At 36.7% G+C, this 22,615-nt stretch overlaps 1 protein-coding gene across 1 annotated transcript in view; it reads right to left on the bottom strand.

Moving 5' to 3' along the window:
* Nucleotides 1-21,186, bottom strand: part of FAM71D (family with sequence similarity 71, member D) — a 41,597-nt gene extending 20,411 nt beyond the window's left edge. The window contains exons 1-8 of the mRNA XM_012656040.1: nucleotides 21,028-21,186; nucleotides 18,234-18,433; nucleotides 17,104-17,647; nucleotides 14,717-14,765; nucleotides 14,518-14,650; nucleotides 5,257-5,283; nucleotides 1,486-1,631; nucleotides 1,290-1,363 (exon numbers count right to left, since the gene is read on the bottom strand). Coding sequence (XP_012511494.1) covers nucleotides 1,290-1,363; nucleotides 1,486-1,631; nucleotides 5,257-5,283; nucleotides 14,518-14,650; nucleotides 14,717-14,765; nucleotides 17,104-17,647; nucleotides 18,234-18,433; nucleotides 21,028-21,186 — 1,332 coding nt within the window. The remainder of the gene's footprint in view (nucleotides 1-1,289; nucleotides 1,364-1,485; nucleotides 1,632-5,256; nucleotides 5,284-14,517; nucleotides 14,651-14,716; nucleotides 14,766-17,103; nucleotides 17,648-18,233; nucleotides 18,434-21,027) is intronic.
* Between the last annotated feature and the right edge of the window lie 1,429 nt (nucleotides 21,187-22,615).

The following is a 22,615-nucleotide window of genomic DNA, read 5'->3' as shown; positions in this document are numbered from 1 at the left end:
CTTTATTAGAAACAAATTTTCTCACCATTAAAAAAATCTATATTTGCCCATATATCACCAATTCACAATGTAAATATTTAGGAGCTACTTTTTCAATTTTAGAAGTCAAAATTTAAGTATGGTATATGTATCCTTTTTTTTTTTTTGCCATTCTTAGCATTTGCAGATCTCTCTTAATGAGACCCTAATATTTGAAATTTTGCTGCTATAGAATATATCAATCAAAGGATGAAATCATTGTAAAATATTGGGTTGTCTTTAAAGGAATTTCCCGCTCCAAATTTTATACTACACTGAGAGATGGCAGGGCTTGGGAATCTCCCTAGGTGGATACAAGAACCAGTACATGTCACCCTCTGTGCCACTCCATCACTGTTCTCCACCACCACAGAACAAGTTAAAGAGAATACTAAGAACATCCTTAAGGGGGGAAAGAAATGACAAAAGAACAGGTACATAACAAGGAATGTATGTGGAGACCAGGGAATTATTGTGTGCGGACATTGGTTGGTTTTTGGCCATATTGTTCTCTTCTAGTGCATTGCCTCTCCCCAACTGTGTGCATCATAGTGGGGCCTGTTAATAAACTAAGTGCTTAAGTGCTAAGCTGGCTTTAGTGGCAGAGTGACAAAAGGGTGGACAGAAGAGTAGGCACTTCAATTCCATCAGCAAAGCCCTGACAAGATAGGCAAGAGGTTCCTGACAAGGCCACCTCTGGTTCACCAATCTTCCCTTCAATTCTGTGAACTGAGCCCTTAAACACACACACACACACACACACACACACACACACACACCCCATTAGCTATCACAGAGGAGGCAACGGAAGACACAATGGCCCTAAAGTTGCATTGCTTCTACTCTTTCTATGACCCTGGGTGTTTTTACCATGGCTGAGAAAAGTTTTATTCTTTAGCAACTCACCGTAAATCTGGTGTTTCAAAGAAATGTAGGATACAGTAGGCCAGAGCCACCACAAAAAGCTGTGCAGGTTATGATTGCACATCAACTGCAGTGTGAATGGTGCACCCAACACTGTGCAGTGTACAAGCTATACAACTGTATAGGACAGCCCTATAGGTGCTCTATAAATATTTATATTATTTTGATATAAAAGAGGTCTTGGCTCTGTTGGCTAATCTAAGAAAGCAGGTTGGCAAAGATCATGATAAGGGAGCAAAGAAGTGTAGAAATGAGAATGAGAGGAATCACTGGAATAGCAGCAGCACATGATTCTTTTCTAGTGCCTCACCCAAAGTGCCCTCTTCTCCTCCCTGTGCTGATGTTACCTTTTGACCCATGATTGATTCTAGAGCAGAAACCACAACAAACCCCTCAACATTACATTCCACTTCTGTTGTTACTATTTAATACAATAGAAATGACAAGAGTTAATGTTAAAAAATTCAATTTATTAACAACTTTTTGTGAAAGCATCATAGCTATCATTTATATCTATAGAGACCCATAATTTTTAAAAGTTACCTTTAGGTTGTCTTGTTTTTCCATCGACTTTATCTTTTTCTGTTTTACTTTCCTTTCCTCCCATCCGTTCCCCTGAGAAAGGGGGAGACAGATGAGGTACAACATTGAGGAAATTAGAAGAAGATTTGATATGAGGGGAGAGAGCGAGGGAAGAAAGAAAAAGAGTGGGGGAAAGTAGAAAAGAGTTCATTAGACAGAGACGAAGTGAGAAAGAAAGAAAAAAACCAAAAGCAGGAGAGAAAAAAGGCACAGAAGGAAAGAGAACTTAATTTGGGTCTTAAATTCAAATTATGTTCTAACCACCTCATCAAAAATATCTTTATTCTTTCCAATAGAACTCATTGTTTAATTTCACAAACAGATTCCCTTTTAGGGGCCTCCCTCCTCTTTTCTTTTCGCCCGGGTTTCATAAACAGGGAATGAACCTGGCTGCTTAGGATTTCAAGGAATTTGATTTGTAATATTTAAGAGGAAAGTGGAAAAGAAAGATGGGTGGAGGTGGGAAGGAAACTCCCAATATTTCATTAACTACTTTCCCTGCTCTTCTTTTCTCTAATCTCTATCCTTTGTCTCATTTCTTTCCATCTTGGAAAAATACCATAGGATCATAGATAAGCCTATCATTTGGGCTCACTGTAAAGAAATCAGAAAAGTTAAGGAGAAGAAAGCCTAGAATGGTGAGAAATTAAAAGCAAAGAAAGAGAGAGATGGACTCAGGTCCAGAGAGACAAGTTTAGCCTGGGCCTTGCCTCATGCATAACCTTGTCATAAAAACAGCGCCTCTGAAGTGCTATTTTACCCAAAACCTTATGTAAAAAGGAGAAAAAGTGTAATTCTTTCAAAGTACTTAGAAGTTTTAGAGATGAATTAGAGATCATAGTCTCCAACTACCATTTGTCCAGGAGCTGGGTGAACGTGAACCAGACAAGCTTAATAGTACTAGCAATTTGTTTTACTACAGTGGGGAACATTTATTATTCTGACTCCTGTCTAGAATAGAAATTAGAATTACAGACTCATTTTTAGTCTACATTCACACTAAATTTAATGAAACGAGGGATTAAGATTCGACTAGTCTGCTTTTCTTGGGGTAAAGAATGTTGAGTGTAAGAGTACATCAAAGAAAGAAAAGTGATTTAGAGGAGAGTGAAAAGGGGGAAAGAAATACTAATCAGGGGGAAAACCGAAAAACTATATAAGCCTAAGTAAGGAAAAAAATGGGAAGACATGGGAGAGAAAGTGGAAGGAAATGAGAAAGTATGTGAAAGAAAACAAACATGGAAAATAATTAATACCTTGTGGAAAACTGCATGCCCATTTTGTATATTGTACCGTCCTTGTGATTTAATAAGCTCAGAGTGGAATTTTGGTGCTCATTTGCTATATCTGTGCTTAGCTCCTGATTTCCAGAACCCCATTTCAAGCTTCCTGCTAGATTTACAAAGATGGGCCTTCAGGACCACAAACATACCAGTTTATGGAATCATAACTGCTAAAAGGGTCTTGAGACAGCTAATCATGCCCTCCTCATCCCCCAGCCCCAGCCATAGCCATATGCACACACATTTTATAGTTGAGGAAACTGAGGCCCAGAGAGATTAGTGGCCATGTAATAGAGGAAGTACAGTTAGAACTCAAATTTAGGGCATTGCATTCTAACTTCAGTGTTTAATACCAGATTTCTTCATCTTTTCCTTCCTATTTTTTCCAACTCCTTTTCCCAGCTTGTTTCATGGACTAACTACCTCCTAGTCATGTTGTCTCCCAAACTGTTATCCCATTTTTTCCCTGTGGTCCTCACAGGAAGTCAGTCAATAATTCTTGTTGATTATTTATTCATGTTCTTATTTCCATTCTGACTGCTTCTTGTGTGGTTCAAGGCTTGAGCACCCTTTACCTGGACTATTAGAATACCTTCCTAACAGGTCTCCCTACCTTGAGCCTCCTCCAGCTTCTCTTGGAGACTGCGGTCAGAATAATCATGCTAAAACGTAACAGTAATTTTGTCATTTCCCTGTCTTACAGTGGCTCCTCTGTAGCTATCTAACCATTGTATTCAAACTTCTTAGCATGATCCAAGATTTCCATAATCTGGCTCCTGCCTTGCTTTCCAGCTACATCTCTCACTACTCCTAAATTGAATATGTGCAGCACTTTTCCTTTTGTTTGATTTTGTTTACACTATTCCCTATATCCAGGATATCCTTGTTTCCTCTTTCCCAACTCAAAGATTGCCTCTTTCCTAGAGTCTTTCATAATTTCCTCTCTTGAGCTAAAAATGATTCTGTACTTTTCTCTTAAAGTACATATGACGTTCTGGTTTATATTATTTGTGCTTATGTCTCAAGGCTATGTCCTACTATGTTTTTTCTCTCTCCCAGAGCCTACCACAGTGCTTTATATATGATAGAATGGAATCAAATGCTTGTTCTATTGAACAAAATTGAGTCTGTGCCAGAAAACAGGTAAAAGAATTAGTCCCATACATATGAAGATAACAGTATCAATTCCCTACATTAATTTGTAACTTCTGTGGCTAAATAAATGAGTGCCCCAGAATGTACCTAGAATCTACTAATTATATACAATATTAGTAATAAGGCTGCCAATAGATTTACCCTTGCTTTTAGTGAATAAGAGGAAAATATTTGCCTTTACTGAATATCTCTGAAATTTCTACAAATTTAGTTGGATTTCTTTATGAAATACAATTTGGGGTAGAAATTGATAGACTAAAATTCTATAAACTGCAAAGGAGATTTTGCATTTTTCTTATAAACTTCAATTGCATTTCCCTACAATGTTCTCAGGTTCAATACTATAGATTAGAATATAGGCCAAACCACATTACAGTGAAGTTCTTGTACTTTTGGACACCAAAGCCCAATGGGAAGGCCCAAAGACAAATCTCCTTTGTGTAAAAACCTATCCTCTAATAATTTGCTTTTTTTTTTTAATAGGATTGACTCTTGTAAATGTGACCAAAAATGCCTTCAAGCATTCTTGCTTTTTGAAGTAGTAGTACTTTTTTTTCTCTCCACTTAAGCCAAGTTAAATGTTCTTCTATGTTCCTTCCATAATACTCTTTTGTGTGCATGACTGAAGCTGAGGCCTATTCCATCTCCCAGGTTTGAAAGTCATTTAGAGGTGGGTCAGCAATCAGCAAAGGGAGATCTCACAGCTTCCTGTAAGAAAACCTCCACAGCAAGTTTGTTGTTATTAATATAAGTTAAAGATTCTTAGACATAGGAATATGTAAAGAAAAAACTGTCCTCTCCCTCCAAACCCATTAAATAGTATCATCTGATAGTAAGGCAAAGGCTAAAGATGTAAACAGAAAGAAAAGAGGAGCTGGATGATTTTAGATTTACTAAAAATTTAGTTGTGAACCATTCCCTTACTTATCAGCAAGGATGGGAGGTGCTGTTATTGCTGTAGTTTGGATTCTGCCTGCAGAACTAGCCTGGGAGTGGTTCATGCACTGTGAGTTAGATTCAGGGAACTGAGAAACCAAACTTTACCAATGCAGAAAAAGAAAAGTGAAGTAGTGAAGTACTGTAATGACTTCCACTTAAAAGTCTGAGGATAGGCTTTGAGGAAGAGTTTCTCCAGTGTAGGGCTCTCAGAATGGAGCAAAGTGAGGAAAGGGAATGCATAAAAAGTCTAGCTGAATTCCTTTGCTCTTAACTACTCTAATCTTCCAGGAACCAGAGATAACTACTGGATACCAGGGATCACAATAAAGCATGTAGTGGAATTTGTTCCATACCTGAAGTGTCTGAATCAATTCTCATGCTCCTGTAAAAATAAATAGCACATTTCAAAAATTTGCCAGTGTAACCGCAAATATTTAGAAAAGATTTACTAGGTATGAGATAACTGGTCATTCTCCAAATGCTTTGTGTGTAGTAATGAAATATGCATAGCAAGCCTATGCTATTATTGATTATAATACACTTGAGAGTAAAATTATGTAAATGTCTGTAACATGCAGGCTATTCAATCTGTAAAAGTCATAAAAGTGAATTGTATGTAATAATATATAATCTATTTTTATATGTTATATTTATCACCAGTCACTCAATGAAGTTGCTGGCATCCCCAGCCCTGCTGCCTCCCTACCCTTCCCCTGGGGCCAAGACTGAGAGAAGTTAACTGTGGCAGCTCAGTGGCTTAAGTAAATAGGATCAATTGTGTTGGAAATACAGGGTCTCATAGAGAACTGGGGATAAATTCCAGAATGGATGGGTTAGGAGAAGTTGCCAAGTTCTGCTAGCTTCTTCACCACTATCTCTAATGGCCTTATTGGGGGTGACAGTGTTTGGGAATCTTGCAGGCAAATAACATACCTTGTTTACATTTATTAACATTTTGTATGATTTGTTGGGCAAAAGGAGGCTGGTAGTTTTTTAGGCTATTTCATTTTCAGGGCCAGGCGTGGTGGCTCACGCCTGTAATCCTAGCACTTTGGGAGGCCGAGGCGGGCGGATTGTTTGAGCTCAGGAGTTCAAGACCAGCCTGAGCAAGAGCAAGACCCCGTCTTTACTAAAAAAATAGAAAGAAATTATCTGGACAACTAAAAATATATATTAAAAAAAAAAAAATTAGCCGGGCATGGTGGCATATGCCTGTAGTCCCAGCTACTCGGGAGGCTGAGGCAGTAGGATCGCTTGAGCCCAGGAGTTGAGGTTGCTGTGAGCTAGGCTAATGCCACGGCACTCACTCTAGCCAGGGCAACAGAGTGAGACTCAGTCTCAAAAAACAAACAAACAAAAAAAACAGGTCATTTTCAGAAATGTCTTTGGATAAAGCAGCTTATTTTCTGTACTCCTGATTTTTAAAGATTAATAACAATGATGAAATATTTTCTAACTTCATTGGCATGCTATGAAATAAACTCACTTAATTTTCACCAGATCTTCATTTCTTGGACATGCTTTCAATAAATATTTTGAAAATATTGCTATTTGAGTAAAACAAAGAGTTTGAGAAGAATAATTATGCCCTTAGATGTTACCTTCCAAGATAAATGTACAAAGACATACTTATGATCCATTTTAAGGGATATGGCAAATATACCCAGTGCAAGTTCTACAGTGGATGTTTCAGGAGGTAAATGTTAAAATAGTAATTTTCTGAAGAGTTTGCAAATAAATATTCATATAGCCTTTACCTAATAGATCTGGTGATTTAAATGAAGGTTGAGCTTAATGATAAGTTTTCAAGAGGCTGAGAAATATCATGTGTGTTAAAAAATAGGTGCAAATTAAAATGAAGCCTGCCATTAACCTTTTTAAGACAAAGGGAAGAGTCATGGTACCACTCTTGTCAATAAATGCTTTAAAATGCTTTATAAATGCTTTATAAAGTAAATCCTTCATTTCTAAAGGACCTATAGTGACAGTATAGAAATGTTTAAGTCTCCATAGGCTTTCACTCATCTAGATTTAAAGTGCTCAATTTACATTTTGAAGATTAGTGAATCTGAGGGCAGAATATTCAACAAGGTCATTGTTTCTTTTTTTTTCCTGTTCTAAAGTACATAGCTATAAAATGTCACTGAAATTCATAGTCTTGGAGAAGAAAAATAATATATAGAACTTATTTATCAACCTCACAATCCTAAATCCTATAATGTCCCTGGAATAGAGCATCAGTGAATTTCATGTTGTTCTTGGAATATTACATCTTTCTTTCATAATCAACATTCTCAAATTAGACACTAGCTAGTAATTATGATCCTGATGCAAACAGGCAATAAAAAGAAAGCCATGCTCAATTAAATTGGGCCTAAGAGGATTACTTATAACCACAATTTGTTTGTTTGGTTTTTCTTCACCTATTTATTTCTCTCCAGGAGAGTCAGTAGACAAATGGCACAGGAAGCTGAAGGAAGGGAGGGGCAAGGCCTTGAAGAATTTGAGATTTGCTAATTTTCAAGATCTTTTATATCTTTAAAATTCTATGATTTTTGGTATTTATTTAGGGATTCATTTTCTCATCATTTCTAATAGCAAAATAATGAGACTAACAAAATTTAGCACCTGCAAAACCTTTTTCATTCTAAAAATTTAGGTTATCCCTATCATTTTAAATATTTTCCCTCCATTTATTTTTTATTTGTATATATTCATGGGGTACAAGTGCAATTTTGCTACATTGATTGCATTGTGTTGAAGTCAGGGCCTTCAGTGCTTCCATCACTAGAGCAACATACATCATACCCATCAAGCAACATCCCATTACCCACCTCCTCCACCCCCCACCCCTGAGTCTCCATTGTCCGTCATTCCACACTCTGCTTCCATGTGCACGCATTATGTAGTGCCCACTTGTTTCACTTAAGATGATGGCCTCCAGTTACATCCATGTTGCAGAAAAGACACGATTTCATTCAGTTTTATAATTTTTAATATTTTAAAAAGCAGTTAAGAGCTAGTCTAATGATGAGGGGATTTTTAGGGCAATGAAATTATTCTGCACGAAAATGTAATGGTGGATACATGTTATTGTGCATTCGTCAAAACTCAATAGAACTGTACAACCCAAAGAATGAACCTTAATGTAAACTATGGACTTAGTTAATAATAATGTGTCAGGATTGGTTCATTGATTGTAATAAATGTACCACATGTACAACAAAACAGGGGACACTGGGGTGGGGGGAGTGGGATGGTTATATGGAACTCTATGTACTATTTGCCCAATTATTCTGTAAATCTAAAACTGTGCTAAGAAATAAAGCTTTTTAAAAAATTTTTTTCTAACTTCCCCTATACACAGCCCTACCTAAAAATTAAGTTTATTAATTATTTTTCATAAATTTTTAAAAAGGCATTAAAAGCTAATCTAATGGTTCAGGACATTCCCTTTGGACAAGGAAAGAAGAAGCTAAAATGATTTAAATAGTTGACCTTGTAAGATTTTGATTTGTGGTGTGTTTCTGAAGTGTTAGACAGGGGTGGGGGCAATGGATTTGAGACCTAAGAATGAAATAAAACATTAGGAAGACATCAGGGTGACCAGACCTGATCAATTATTATTTAGGACAAATTGCTAAATTAGATGATTCATTTTATCTCATTTTTTTTAAAGATATCTTAGGCTTTTCTTTTAAAGCCATGTTCGTGTATAGTAGCAAAAAGTACATTTCCCACTGAGCAGCACCTGCATCTATCCCTCTGCATCTTATGTTCCTTTCTCCCTTCTCCATGTCTAACCCATGGTTTCTGTTTCTCTCTCCCTTCCTTACTCTATGTCCTATTTTTTTATTTTTTAAAATATTTGTTCTTTCTCCTCTAACACATAAGACTTACCAGTAACCCTTCTGGTCTTTGTTTAGTTCCACTGAAATAATTCAGTGGTTACCATCAAGAAATAATAGATCAGTGTTCTGTGGGGAAATTTATTTATTTCAGTGACTTCTGTGCCCTCAGTAGGAAGCAGGAAAATTTGTGTGGGTCATAACAGCAATCCCCACACTGGGGCACATTTTTGTTCTCTTTTGAGCTCCTTGCCATATAGGAAAGATTCCTGAAGAAGGAGCTCTGGAGTTTGAGCAGATAGTTTTTGCTATGGCTATGAAGTAGAATCCCTATTTTGACTCTGGGGCCTCAGGAGAAGCCCTCATGAGAGAGGAATCAATCCTTGCTAACCCCCTTTCTTTATGAGACTGGCTTGTCATAAGTCAATGGTTCTCAAACTTGAGTGTGCACTAGAATCACTTGGAGGTCTATTAGAACAGAATTTTATGTCCCATCCCTGGAGTTTATGATTCAGTAAGATGGGAAGGAGCCCAAGAATTTACATCTCTAACAAGTTTCCAGGTGATGCTGCAGCTGCTGCTGGTCCAGTAGCCACTCTTTGAGAACCACTGGGTTGGGAATCTTAAATATCAAAAGACGTTTACTTTTGAGCAATCAAGATCCAACACTTTGAGTGTCTTGGCAGTTGGATCTAGAGGCTCTGGAACTGTGAGAAATGCAGTGCTCAGGAACTAAAGCAAACATTACTCTGATTTCAAGGTCTGTGGCTCTCCTAAGGATCACCCATCTTCATTTGCTTCCCTTGGCCTACACTTTCCTAGGAAAGATGATTTTTTTAAAAAGCCAGTTTTGAATAATTAATTAATCCTCAGTTGATTAAGATATGTTTGAGTAAGACACATTTTTTGACGGAATAGTCAACTTTTTTTAATCTACACTATTGTAAATGAATTATTAGTGACCATAGTGATCATTTACTGAGCACCTAATATGTTCCAAGCCCATTATATACTTTTGTCACTCTGCTTCTGGGAATCCTGCAACATACCAGGTATGTTTACTATTTCCATTTCACCATATTACTTTAAGGAATTCCCTAGAGCACATTTATATTTGACTTTAGCATTCCTTCTATTATTCATTTTAGCAGCAGGTCTTCCCAGTGATTAAGGTTACATAATAAATAGGAAGGGGTCTATCTGGCCAGAGAATGTCTAACATGTATCCAGGACAAATGGTTTAATGTTCATTTTTGAGAAGTGTCCAGGGACAGACTCTATAACCTACAGAAACTGATTCTGTTGTTTATCAATATCTAATCAATGATATGTATTTATTTTTATTTTTTAATTGATTAGTTGATTGCTATATTACTTTATAATAAATTTTTCCTTCATGTTTAGTTAAAATAATTTTTACTTTTATTTTTTTTTTGAGACAGAGTCTCACTCTGTTGCCCAGGCTAGAGTGCCATGGCATCAGCCTAGCTCACAGCAACCTCAAACTCCTGGGCTCAAGTGATCCTACTGTCTCAGCCTCCCGAGTAGCTGGGACTACAGGCATGCACCACCATGCCTGGATAATTTTTTCTATATATTTTTAGTTGTCCAGTTAATTTCTTTCTACTTTTAGTAGAGACGGGGGTCTCGCTGTTGCTCAGGCTGGTCTCGAACTCCTAAGCTCAAAAGATCCGCCCGCCTCGGCCTTAATTTTTACTTTTAAATCCACTTTTTAAATTTAGCCTTCTGTGGACTTCCTCATACATTGGAATCATTATCACCTATTAACATTCTCCTGTCACTCCAAAACATTTTTTTTTACTACATTAAAAATATCTAACCAGTTTTGTGCTTTTTTTTTTTTTTTCCAGCTCTTCTCTCAGTTCAGTTTATTGGATAGTATAGTGGAAAGATTACTTCAGAAGTCCTGGAAGGTCCTACAGTATAAACCATCTTTGTACTATATTCAGTCTGAGTCAAATCTACATTAGATTTTTTCGTTCCATTTAATCTAGAATCTGAACCTACCCTCCTCCTTCCTTCCCTTCCTTCTTGCCTGCCTTTCTCGCTTCTTCTACTTTCTTTCCTCCCTCCCTATATTTTATCTGTATATTCTTTTTTAAAAAAACAATTATTAATACCACGTGCCTGGCATTGTGAACTTTTTAATATCAGCTATTTAATCCCTACAGCAGCTACAAATGGTAGGTATTTATTCCCACTATACAAATGAGGAAACAGAGTAGAAGAAGTTAAGTAACTTGCCCAACATCATAGAGCTAGTAAGAGAAAGAAGCCAGCATTTAAACCCAGGGATATGACTAGAAAGCTCATTCTCTAGCTGCTGTGTTAAACTGTCTCCCAATTAATGTATCCTAACATCAGTTTAGTTTTTAAATTATATATGTAATCAATTATATAATAAAAGTTTAATACAGACATCTATCCATTATCTACAACAGTTATCAATTCCTTTAATCACCAACTATGCCCAAATTGTGGTTTCTTCCCAGACTGTAGAAGTAAAAAACCATTGTATTTACATTTTTTGAAATTTTATTTTTTCTAGTTCATAATTCCTTATTAGTCATGTAGCCCTTTTCATTGAAATTCTGCCTGTTGCTTTTCTAATGGGGATCTGCCGTTTCACTAAATTAATATACTGTTTCCTGGTTTAGCCATTCTCCCACCAGTGGTCATTTGAATTACCTACACATCTTAACTATGAAATGTTATATTCAATGAGTTATTTTCCCCTTTGAATTATTTCTTTGACGTGTGTTCCTATAAATCAAGGAGTATCATTATTTGTGCTGTGAATTGCCAACCATTTACAGTGACACCATGAGTGTTACTGACACCCAGTGAAAAGCCAACTGGTAATTGTTTAACTTGCATTTCTTTAATTATTAATGAGGTTGATCCTTCTTCAAGTATTTGTCTTCTGGAGTATATTTTCTATTTATGTCCTTAACCCATTTGTTAATTGGATCCTTTACAAATTTCCATCTGCTACATATATATAAAGGTTATCTATTATTCTTTCTTTCCCAGTCCGTTGTACATTTGTGTTTATTTATTTAAAATGATTTATTTGGCAGATATTTGTAATTGTTATGCAATCAATCAACTTGGAACTGGATTCCCCCAGAGCTGCATACTTCCTCAGGTTTCTGCTCAAATGTTCCTTTCTCAGAGAGCCCACCTGTATAAAATATCCCTTCTGTTCTCCTCAAATCACTCTCTATTTTCTATTTTTGTTTTGAATTTTCATCACAGTACATTCTAGCTGGCATAATTTATTTGTTCATTATCTATCTCCCCCACTAGAATAAACACTTTATGAGATAGGGATTTGATTATTTTCACTGCTGTGTCCCCAGTGCCTAGTGCATAGGAGGTGCTCAGTAAATATTGAGTCAATGAATCAAACTTTGCCATTGAAAATTACTTTTGTTGCTTAAGTGGATAAGAAATGATCTTTTCTCTGTAACTGAGACAATATTACCATTCCATTTCCTTCTAGCTTATTTCTAGAAAATAATTTACTTTTTCCCACCAGAAATGTTTTTGTGATATACAAACATCTTTGACCATTTTCTAGAATTTAGCTTTTTCCCTGCTTCTTTTGAACTCATACCAGTTTGAATCTATTTTTGTAGCTTTATTTCTATATTCTAAATTTCACACTGGCAGTTCTGATGGCCATTTAATTATGACATGGCTTAAGATTTTATAGGACCAAGTCCCCTCTAGACATTTTCCATCCCAGTAGTTTTCTTGAGATTCTTACTCCTATCTCTTCTGCATAATTTTTTTACAGTTTTATTATTTCTATGAGATATCCTATTGAGATGTTAATTGATAATGTATTAAATATATAAATGAATTTAGGAGGTCTTGTCATTTTTGCTGTCTTAAATCTACTGACCCAGGAGAGCCTTTTTTTCCTTATTCAAGTTGTCCTTTATTTCTGTCACTAAAGTTTTATAATTCCATTTAAATAGGTCTCTTATCACCCTCACTAAATATTTGATTTTTGTTGTTGTTACTATTGAAAAATAAATTCTTTTTTTTTCAATATACTTTTGGTTTGTTAATTAAACAAAATTGTTTTTTGTGAGTTTATCTTACAATCTGTAACATTCCTAAACTTGTTTACAGATTAATATTTCGTGGAGTCTCAAATTTTCCAAATGTGAATTACCATTTGCAAAGAGTGGCTTCTTAAAAGTCCATTATATTTTTTCTTGGTATTTCTTTATCCTATTATAATTGCTAGAACCTCTTATTAAATAAAATTAAATAAAATTATATTACATAGAAATGTTAATGGGAACATTCTTAACTCTAAGTTTTAAGTAGAACACTTCTAGAATGTCTTCATTAAAAATAATGTTGGCTCTGGTTGAGTAAATATTCTTTATTGTGCTAAAGGAAAACTCTTTATTACATGGATCTTTTCTGTGATTAAGAATATCAAAATTTATAAAATGTGTTTAAAGTATCATGGTTTTTCTGCTCTTCCATATTTATATAATGATTGATATTAATAGTTTCCTTAATTTTATACTAAGCTTGCTATGTTTTCCCTACTAAGACTCCAAGAATTTAGCATTTATTATCACAAGTAGGATTAACTTAGAATTTTCTTTCTTGTATTATCTTTGTCTGGCTTTACAATCCAGACAAATTAATTTGCTTCATGAAATTAGGAAAACAAAACACAATATTTTTTGTAAATGTTGATATTTAAAAGAAAACATATAGAAACAATTTTTAAAGTACCTGAAAAACTGTCCAGTAAAAGTCAGAAATATGTACTTTTTTAAAAAATGAGAGCTCTTTGTTACATTTTTTCAGTTTCTGAACGTGCTGGTTTTGCCTCTTTGCATTTTTATTAAAGTCTTTTACTTAATTTAGGGTTTCCAAGTTATTAAAGCAAAGCTATATATAACCTTTCTCAGTAAGATTTTTCTAGTCTTCCTATTAGATGTGGTAATGCCTTTTAAGTTTTCACTTGTACCGTTTAAAAAAAATAGCTGTCCCAAAGGTTTGCCAGTTTTGTTGTTCTTTTTGAAGAATCAAGCAAGCTTTTTTTTATCACTTCAAATTATTAAAAAATTTCAAGTTAATTTCTTTTTTGGGGTTAATTTTTCCTGTTTCCCCCTATTCCTTTTATATATTTAAAAAATGTAGACATAGTTCATTATATTCCTCATTTTCATTCTTATTAATATAAGCATTTGGATCTGGTTTCTTTTTAGCTGTTACTCCAGAATGATCAGATTAACTTTTATCTTTATAACCCTACAATGCTCACTTGCAATCAAGCTTGCCATAAAGCTACTGAAATTATGAAAATCATTTTTTCAGATTAAGTTATTAGTTGAAAATGTGGAGATGTATAAGGGATATATAGAGGACATAGAGAGGAGGAAAATACAGAGCATTATAAAGATAAAAAGTACTCCAATCACTATAGAAATCAATGCTCCAACTCCAAAATGTAAACACTGTGGTTCTATCATATGTTCTGAAGCACACACAATTGACAGCAGGCAAGCAGCCCAGAATGCCAACTGAGTGGTGTGAGAAGCTGGCATGAAAATAAAAATTAGCGAAGGTGGAACCAAATGTGGATCATTAAGAGTTGACTATATTATCACAATTACACTGTATCTGTTTGAGAATCTTTGGCGGCAAATGCCTGAGTTACAGGCATTTAACTTTAAAGTATACCCTTGGCATTTTCCTGTCTCACATACCTGGATTCTAAAGTCTTTAGAGCTGGGTTTTGAAAATCGGTTGTCTTGTCTTCAGAGGTTTTATCACCCATCTCTTTGCAAATATTTGCTTCGCTTTCTACTGGAGTCAAGGTAGTTTGAAAACATTTTTTACCTTCCAAAGTCAGTGTTATGTCTGAGATGGTGACATGTTTTGAGGATTCTTTGAACTCATTCTTACTTTTTGTATTTCGTAGACATCCAGGCTTCAGAATATTTTTCATTTTGTCCTTTGAAAATAACAAGCAGCATCAAATCAAGTAATAGAAGAGCATGATACAGAAATGGATTGCTTATGGAGCAGCATCTAATACAGTAATCGTTTCATCCGTATTTACTGACTGCCCACGCGAGCACAGGCACAGTCACGAGGGAGTGAGGCTTGGTGCTGCACAGAGACTGGGAAGGGCCCGGGGAGGTGTTGGAGGCAGGAGTGTGGGAGTCAGGCCTGCTCCACTGCAGCCTGACACAACACATGTGCAGCAGTGTCACCTCACGCAAGACAATTAGCACTTAATTACAGAACTTCTCTGTGAACTGTCAAGGCAAGGTTTTCCAGAAATGCCTTGCCACCTACTCCCCAATATGAGGTTGCTCTTAATTAAGAGCATCTAATAGGTGACAGGGGTTAGGGGTTCATACTAATACAAAAGAGTTCATTTTTCAAAGGACTTAGAACCTGTACCTACAGCTTAATAACCTAAAATCTTCTCTTAATTTCCTGTTTAATGTACCACCTCTCCTAGTCACTCTCTGACCACCTCAGAATCTCTCACTCTGGCCTCAGAGCAATCTGTCAGCAAACTCTATAACCTGACTCTCTAATACCCTTCTTGTCTGCACCTTCATCTTCCCACTGCCTCTACCTAGTCTGTTATCTCTCTTACATTTCCTCGAAAATAATGCAATAATCTTCTTCCTTAAAGATAAAACTTCATTTTTTTCTAACAATAAAAGTCATACATATTTATTGTAGAACATCTGGAAGATCCTAAAAGGAATAAAGTGAAAGGTTGAAAATTATTGCATACCTAATGCCACTCCCCAGAAACAACTACTCCTATGGCACATTTCATTCTGACCTTTTTGTCTATTTATCTTGTACATGTCTGCTTTGAGATCATATTGAAGTTCTGTCTCCTCCCTTTTTCACTTAGCATTTTATTATAAGATTTTTTTCTCCTGTCATTAAGAATTATGTAAAACTACTTGAAGTTTTCCTAATTAAAAATTAGTTATCTTTTTTGTAGGAAGAATTTAGAAAAGTATAAATAAGACATAAATTGTCTATAATCCTACAATCTAAACTGCTGTTCACAATATGAATTTTTTCTTTTGGTGTATATAAATGTATTTTTATATAATAGAGATTGTACTTTTCATTTTTCAATCTTCTATTGTGAACATTTTATAAGCCAAGAAATGTTCTTCAACAATTTTAATAGTTGTAGAGTAGTAATTCATTTAATAAATATTTACTGAGGGCCTATGAACTTACGAGATACTATGGTAGCTCCCGAACAAGATAAATATGATACACGCCCTTCATGAATTTAAATTCATCTAGCCACTTCTCCGTGGTGGATGTTTAGGTTTCTTCTATGCTTTTATTATTTCATTATTAGAAACATGGCATAAATATGGTATGGATAACATCTTTGTAGCTGAATCATCCTTCCTATTTGTGATTGATTCCTTAGGAAAGATTCCTAGAAGTGGAATCACTGAGTAAAAGGGTGTAAACATTTTTAAGGTCCTTGATTCCTAATAATTTCAAGAAAGATTGTACCAATTCTTATCCCTACCACAAATTTCTGTGAATTCCTAGTTGACAACACCTTTACTGGCAGTTTTTATTATTCTAATTGACAGTTACATGGGTTAAATTTTTTTGCAAGTTCTCATTTCTTTGATTATTAGCAAGGTTAAACTTTTTCTCCTATATTTGTAAGCAGTTTCTCCTGTGAAATGTCTATCCTTGCCCTTTGCCATTTCTCTATTGTGGACCTAGTGGAAGTTTTTCAGCTGTAGTCCTCAAACTGATCTCTTTACCTACAATCCACCCTGCCATCAGATTGAGCTTTCAAAAACACAGCTCTTTCATTCCCTTACAGAAGCCTTTGGTTGCTAAGGTTTGTCCAAAGAGTGAAGTCCACACTTCTTAATTTGGCATTTAAGGTTTGCAAACTTTCCAATCCTATATGCTAATATTCTCCACATATATTATGCCCCACCCCAACTGAACTAAACATTCCTGGGCATGGCTCTGGGGTTTTCCACTTTCTGGCCTTTTCTTAAGCCACTCACTTCTTTTTTATTTTCCTATTTGTACCCTCAAGTTTACCTGTTGAAATTACATCCCATCCTTTAAGGTTCTGGGTACTTTTATATACATTTAAACATTAAAATAACCCTTACATTGTATTCATATCCTCAAGCTGATCTTCTAATGATAATAGAAGGTTCCATAGCATTTTGATAATCAATGTCAGCTGACTGAGAATTGTGATCTGGGTTACCACTCTAGTTCTGGATTATTAAAACTTGAAAGTCTTCTGTGTCACGTACCTTTTCCTCTTGCTTGGCCTTTATCATGTCATCATTTTCAAACACCACTGTAACCTCTGAGAAATTTGTGGCATCAGAGTTGTCTGTGACTTCCGTTACATCTGTGATTTCTGTGACAATTCTTACATCTGGGACCTCTGTGATCTCATTTTCCGGAACATCTGTGACATCTGTGATGTCGGTAATGTCTGTGTATTCTGAAAAATCTATGCTCTCCATGACATGTGCAGGGTCTGTACATGCATGCCTGTATGGGGTCCGTACAGCTGTGAATGCTGCAATGTTCATGATGTCTATGGAGCCTGTGATTTCTGTGCTATTTGTGATTTCTGAGAGGCTTGAGACCTCTGACACTTTGGAAACTTTGGCTTTCTCCTGATTCAAGAGGGAGATGAGGTTCACCCATTGAGAAAATTCGGTGTCCTGATTATATGCAGGGGCGCAGAGCTGTAAGTAGTAGGCTCGGCCACTCACAAGCTTTACTTTGAGGCGCATGTTCTCAGCGTCATGCACAGAAAGAGTCACAAACTGCAGAGGGAGGAACCTGCAAACAAACACAAATGTGACATCATCTGGAGACTTGATTGGAGATCTAAAAAAGGCCTTTCTTTTTCTATTTTATAGCAGTTTGAAGAGTGAGACTCAGGATAATAGGCTTGTCTCCCGGATAGGTCTGGGGAGGGGCTCCTGAGGGCCATCTCATCTTAAGTATATGTCTAAGACTCTGATATACTAAAAAAAACCCAGAATGCCAACTATTTGCCTTGAGAAATTGTCCGTTTTAATTAATCCTACAAAGTTTAGACTTGAAATTGCGTGATCTGCTCAAGATCATAGAACAAGTTAGTGGCTGAGACAAGACCAGAGCTAATTCTGTTAGAAGTCAGGATGTTGGGGGAAGAGGAGGCATGTTCAAGAGAGACAGTTTATTATGAGTCTTCAGTTCCTGTTACTTAGGTTTACTTTTAAAAAATTGATTGCTTGTTTGATTGCCTTTGTCATAAATTGTTTAGTCCAACTTTAAGGACACTATACTTTGTCATTTGCGGTGGGAGCTGTCATCAGTGTTTCCATTTTCAGCTCCACATGGGTAAAGCATACTTTTCTTAATCTCTTCTTTTGTAACTCACCTGGTGAGCACCAGTTTCTCTGTACAACAAGATGTCAGGAGACTTTTAAACAGGGGTTCTGTATCTTTTGCGACAGTGGGTGTCAGATGTGCCAGCAGCATCACACTGGGGGTTTTGTGGGTGGAACTGGAAGAACAGATGCCTACAGTCACCCAGTTGGCTCGGTTATGAAGGTAAATGGATTCACCTCTCCTGTTGACCTGAGTGTAGAGAACAGGAAAGAGGAGTTATCTGATAAAAATGCTTGGCTCTGACAACTTTGTTTACATGAGCAGTGTAAGGGAGGACAGGAAATAAAGGAGAAATGAACCATAGTGTATTTGTTCCTTCACTGGTTCATGTTAATTCTTAAAGATACTACAGGAAACAGACAGACATACTCCCTGGCCTGTGGGGTCTACCAGGGAAGGCAAACATTAAACAATCTAAGCATGTAACTAATTATTACTGTAAGATGTTTTACCAAGTACAAGTTCAGGATGTTATAGGAACACATGATGGGGGACTTGACTTAGTTAGAATGGGAATATAGGCAATGTTGTGCTGGTAAACATTTAACAGCTAGCTCTTGGAAGGTACACACATTTACATATAAGTTTATTTAAAATGTTACTGATATAAAAGATGAGTAGCACATAATTTACAAATAATATACAATACTCCTTAGTTTAAATTCCAAGAACCAATTGATAAAACTTCACAAGCCTTTGTCAAACTCGTGTGTGTATAATGTCAGGAGCATAGATAATAGTAAAATATAGTAAAGGAATAGGAATGATGAGTTTTGAATATTTATTGCCCTTGTTTTAGATATAATCTAAATGTAAGTTTATATAATTTAATTTTTAATAATGGGTATGTTTAACAGCTGACTTGCAAATTTCCTGGACACTTACCAATAGGCCAGCTCCAGCATACTCTTGGATATGGGGTCGTGAGGAAGGGATCTTTAGCTGAGACCTGAACAGTGTGGGGGGTAAACTGGCCAGGTGGAGAGGAAAGGTTTCCAGACCAAGGAACAGCATGTGTAAAAACCCGAAAGTACAAGAATCTTGGCCAAATCTCTGCCAGTTGGTAGAAGAAGAGACTAGAGAATGGGCAGACAGGGATGCGAAGGAAGCCAAAGAGGTGCTACAGTGTGGTTTTTCAGCTGTATAGTAACTGGTTCAATTAAAAAATAAAACACTTGAAAGGAAATATATTCAGAAAGAGGTTGTAGCCCACACTATTGTTCACACACCCAAAGCTGTGCCCCTCTTCTTCCTGATTAAGAGGATCCTGGTTTTATCCAGTACCATGCCTCAGGGATGATGACGCCGCTTAGGAGTTCAATCCTGATTAACCTAGGCAGGTCATGGTGGTCCCACCCCCCCTTGCCAGTGACTGATTTCAGCAGGGGCATGTGACCCAGTGAGACACAAGTGGGGGTCTCCTGGTGGCTCTGGGAAAGGTTTCCCAGCCCTCACAAAGAGTCATCAGGATGAGACAGATCTTTTCTATTGCTGGCAACCATTACTGTCCTGTTGGGGTGATGTCCAGAGGGAAGCTAGCTTGAGGACAACAGAGCAAAAAGAGAAAAACTGGATCCTCTACTTGTCTGCCCTGGGGCTCTGTCACTCTATTTGAGATCACTGTTTTTTCTTTTAAACCTGTTGAGTCAGAAATCCTGGTAACTTGCTACCAAAGACATAATAACCAGGTGGAGTTGTGCAGCTTGAAGGGTATGACTTATAAATTATGATAGGGGGCCACGTCTGATCTATAGCCTGCTAACTGTCTCCCCCAGTGTAGGGCAAGTACTATGTAATTTCATTAGAGTGTGCAAAGTGTAATTTGGAAAGGGCACAGGAAGAAAGGTAAAAAAATAAAATAAAAATATTATTATTAGGAAAGAAGTATATAGAAGGCAAAGTACCTCAAATCATGACTTGTCACATGCATTCTGGGCCATCACTAAAACATTGGATGTTTCTGGCGGCTTCACCTCCTTCCTTATCGTATACTGGAGGTGGGGCAGTCATGCTAGTGCTCAGGTACTGAACACGTTTATGGAAGATGAAGTTTCCTTACCTTTTGAAGAAGTGCCTGTTGTCCTCCCTGTCAGCCCTCTGTGGAATCAGCTGAGTGGCTGCTTGAATGTGTCGGGGTTAGAGGCAGTAGCTCAGTGTCCAGTGTTAGATTTTGTTGTGGCATTCTCTAAAGTTTATAGATATGGCCCATACCGTTGAATGCATTTCCCATTTCTTTGTCTGAATTTTTTAATGTTGAATGTTTAGAAGAAAGTTAGCACTGCTCCCAAATATGTTGAAATGCAGTTTCATTCATAACGTAGGTACATTCTTCTGAGAAGGAAGCTTTTCTCCCTGACACTATCTGACAATTAAATTTTACTTTCAAAACTAACAGCTAAGATTCATTTTAATTCCTAGTTGTGTTACAGATGTTGTTCTTTAACATGTCTTCTAAGTCTAAGAAAGTTTTCATATGCTTTCCTGTGGCAGGATATTCTAAAAATCACTTCATGTAATTTTGGGAAGTTTATGATAGAATGATAAATATGGTAGAATTAAGACAGAATTCCTTTGTAAGAGTTTGTTGGGAACATTTGGAGTGAATGTGCTTTAATGTTGTGTAACTATTTTGGGTTGTTTAAAGTTCCAAAACTGTTCCCTTTAATGGAATCACACATTTCCTCGGCACACTTAAAACAATTCTCCCAACCTTTTCAGCTGTCTTTAAGAAAATTAATTACTGATGTTATTGGAACTTAATTCAGTTCTCAAGTATTATTTACCTGGATAAAATTGCTCTCTAACATGGGAGGGGATACAAAAAGAGCATACTCTCCTCCATCCAGCATATTTTGAAGATCTCCTGGCCCATGGGCATGTGAGACACAGAGGGCATTCTGCACATCGATCCTTGCGGTGGGCTTCCTGTTGTTCTTCTTCATTGTGCTTATGTACAAACATCAGGAAATTGAGGTAATGGAGATACAATTAATGGATACAGAGAGAATATAATGTCATAATTAAGTTGCTTTATTTATTCGCTAATTCAGCACATTTTATCAGTATTTGTGACAGTGCCAAGCACTTGTAGCTACATCTAAACGAGAGTAATAAGATCCTTGCACCCATGCAGCTTACACTGTATGTGGAGACAGGCTAGTAAGCAAGCCAAGGAAAAAGAAAGTTGATGATAGGGACTATAAAGACTCTAAAACAGATACATGTAATAAAAAGTGACTGGGGTGTGGGGCTAGCAACACTCAGGGTGTTAGGAAAGGCCTCTCTAGGAGGTCTATCAATATATGTCTTCCACTCAATATATGTCTTCCACAAACCATTCTTTTCTTTTCTTTTTTTTATTGAGACAGGGTCTTGCTCTGTTGCCTTGGCTGAAGTGCAGTGGTGACATCATAGCTCATTGCAACCTCAAACTCCTGGGCTCAAGCAATCCTCCTGTCTCAGCCTCCTGAGCATCTGGGACTACACCTAGCCACAATACCTAGCTAATTTTTCTATTTTTTGTAGAGACGGAGTCTCACTATGTTGCTCAGGCTGGTCTTGAACTCCTGGCCTCAAGCAGTCCTCCCGCTTCGGCCTCCCAGAATGCTGGAATTACAGGCATGAGACACCACGCCCAGCCACAAACCATTATTTTCTATCTTCTTAATCAATGGTATCACTACTGTTTCCATTATGCAGGGTTCTCAAATCCTTTTTTGTAAGTAGGATATCAAAACTATACTAAACTGAGAGTAGTTCTTCTAGGCTATTCACCGATAAGAGACTCTTAGCTCTTGGTTGGGAGGTATGTAATCAACGACATTAACAGTTTATCCCCTGTTCTCTCATTCTGGCTTTCTGTGGAAACTGTTTCAATAGACAACAATGACTCTATGTCATTGGATTGCACCTTTCATCTACCAGAAATGAAAATGCAAGAAGAGAACAAGGCCTCAGAATGTAGTTCTGTTCATAGATTCAAAAGATCACCCTTCCCACTTGATAGATATTTCTCCAAAGATGATATACAAATGGCCAACAAGAATATGAAAGGATGCTCTACATCACTAATCATTAGGGAAATGTAAATCAAAACTACAGTAAGATACCACCTCACACTCAATAGGATGGCTATTATCAAAACAGAAAATAACAGGTGTTGGTGAGGATGCGGCAAAATTTGAACCCTTGTACACTGTTGGTGGGAATGTAAAATGGTACAGTGCTATGGAAAATAGTATGGTGGTTCCTCAAAAAATTAAACATAGGCGGGTGGATCGCTCAAAGTCAGGAGTTCGAGACCAGCAAGAGCGAGACCCCGTCTCTACTAAAAATAGAAAGAAATTATCTGGACAGCTAAAAATATATATA

The sequence above is a fragment of the Propithecus coquereli genome, unplaced genomic scaffold, assembly GCF_000956105.1.
Source record: "Propithecus coquereli isolate 6110/MARCELLA unplaced genomic scaffold, Pcoq_1.0 Scaffold5, whole genome shotgun sequence".
Classification (NCBI taxonomy): Eukaryota; Metazoa; Chordata; class Mammalia; order Primates; family Indriidae; genus Propithecus; species Propithecus coquereli.
This window is presented reverse-complemented; position numbering and strand designations above follow the sequence as displayed.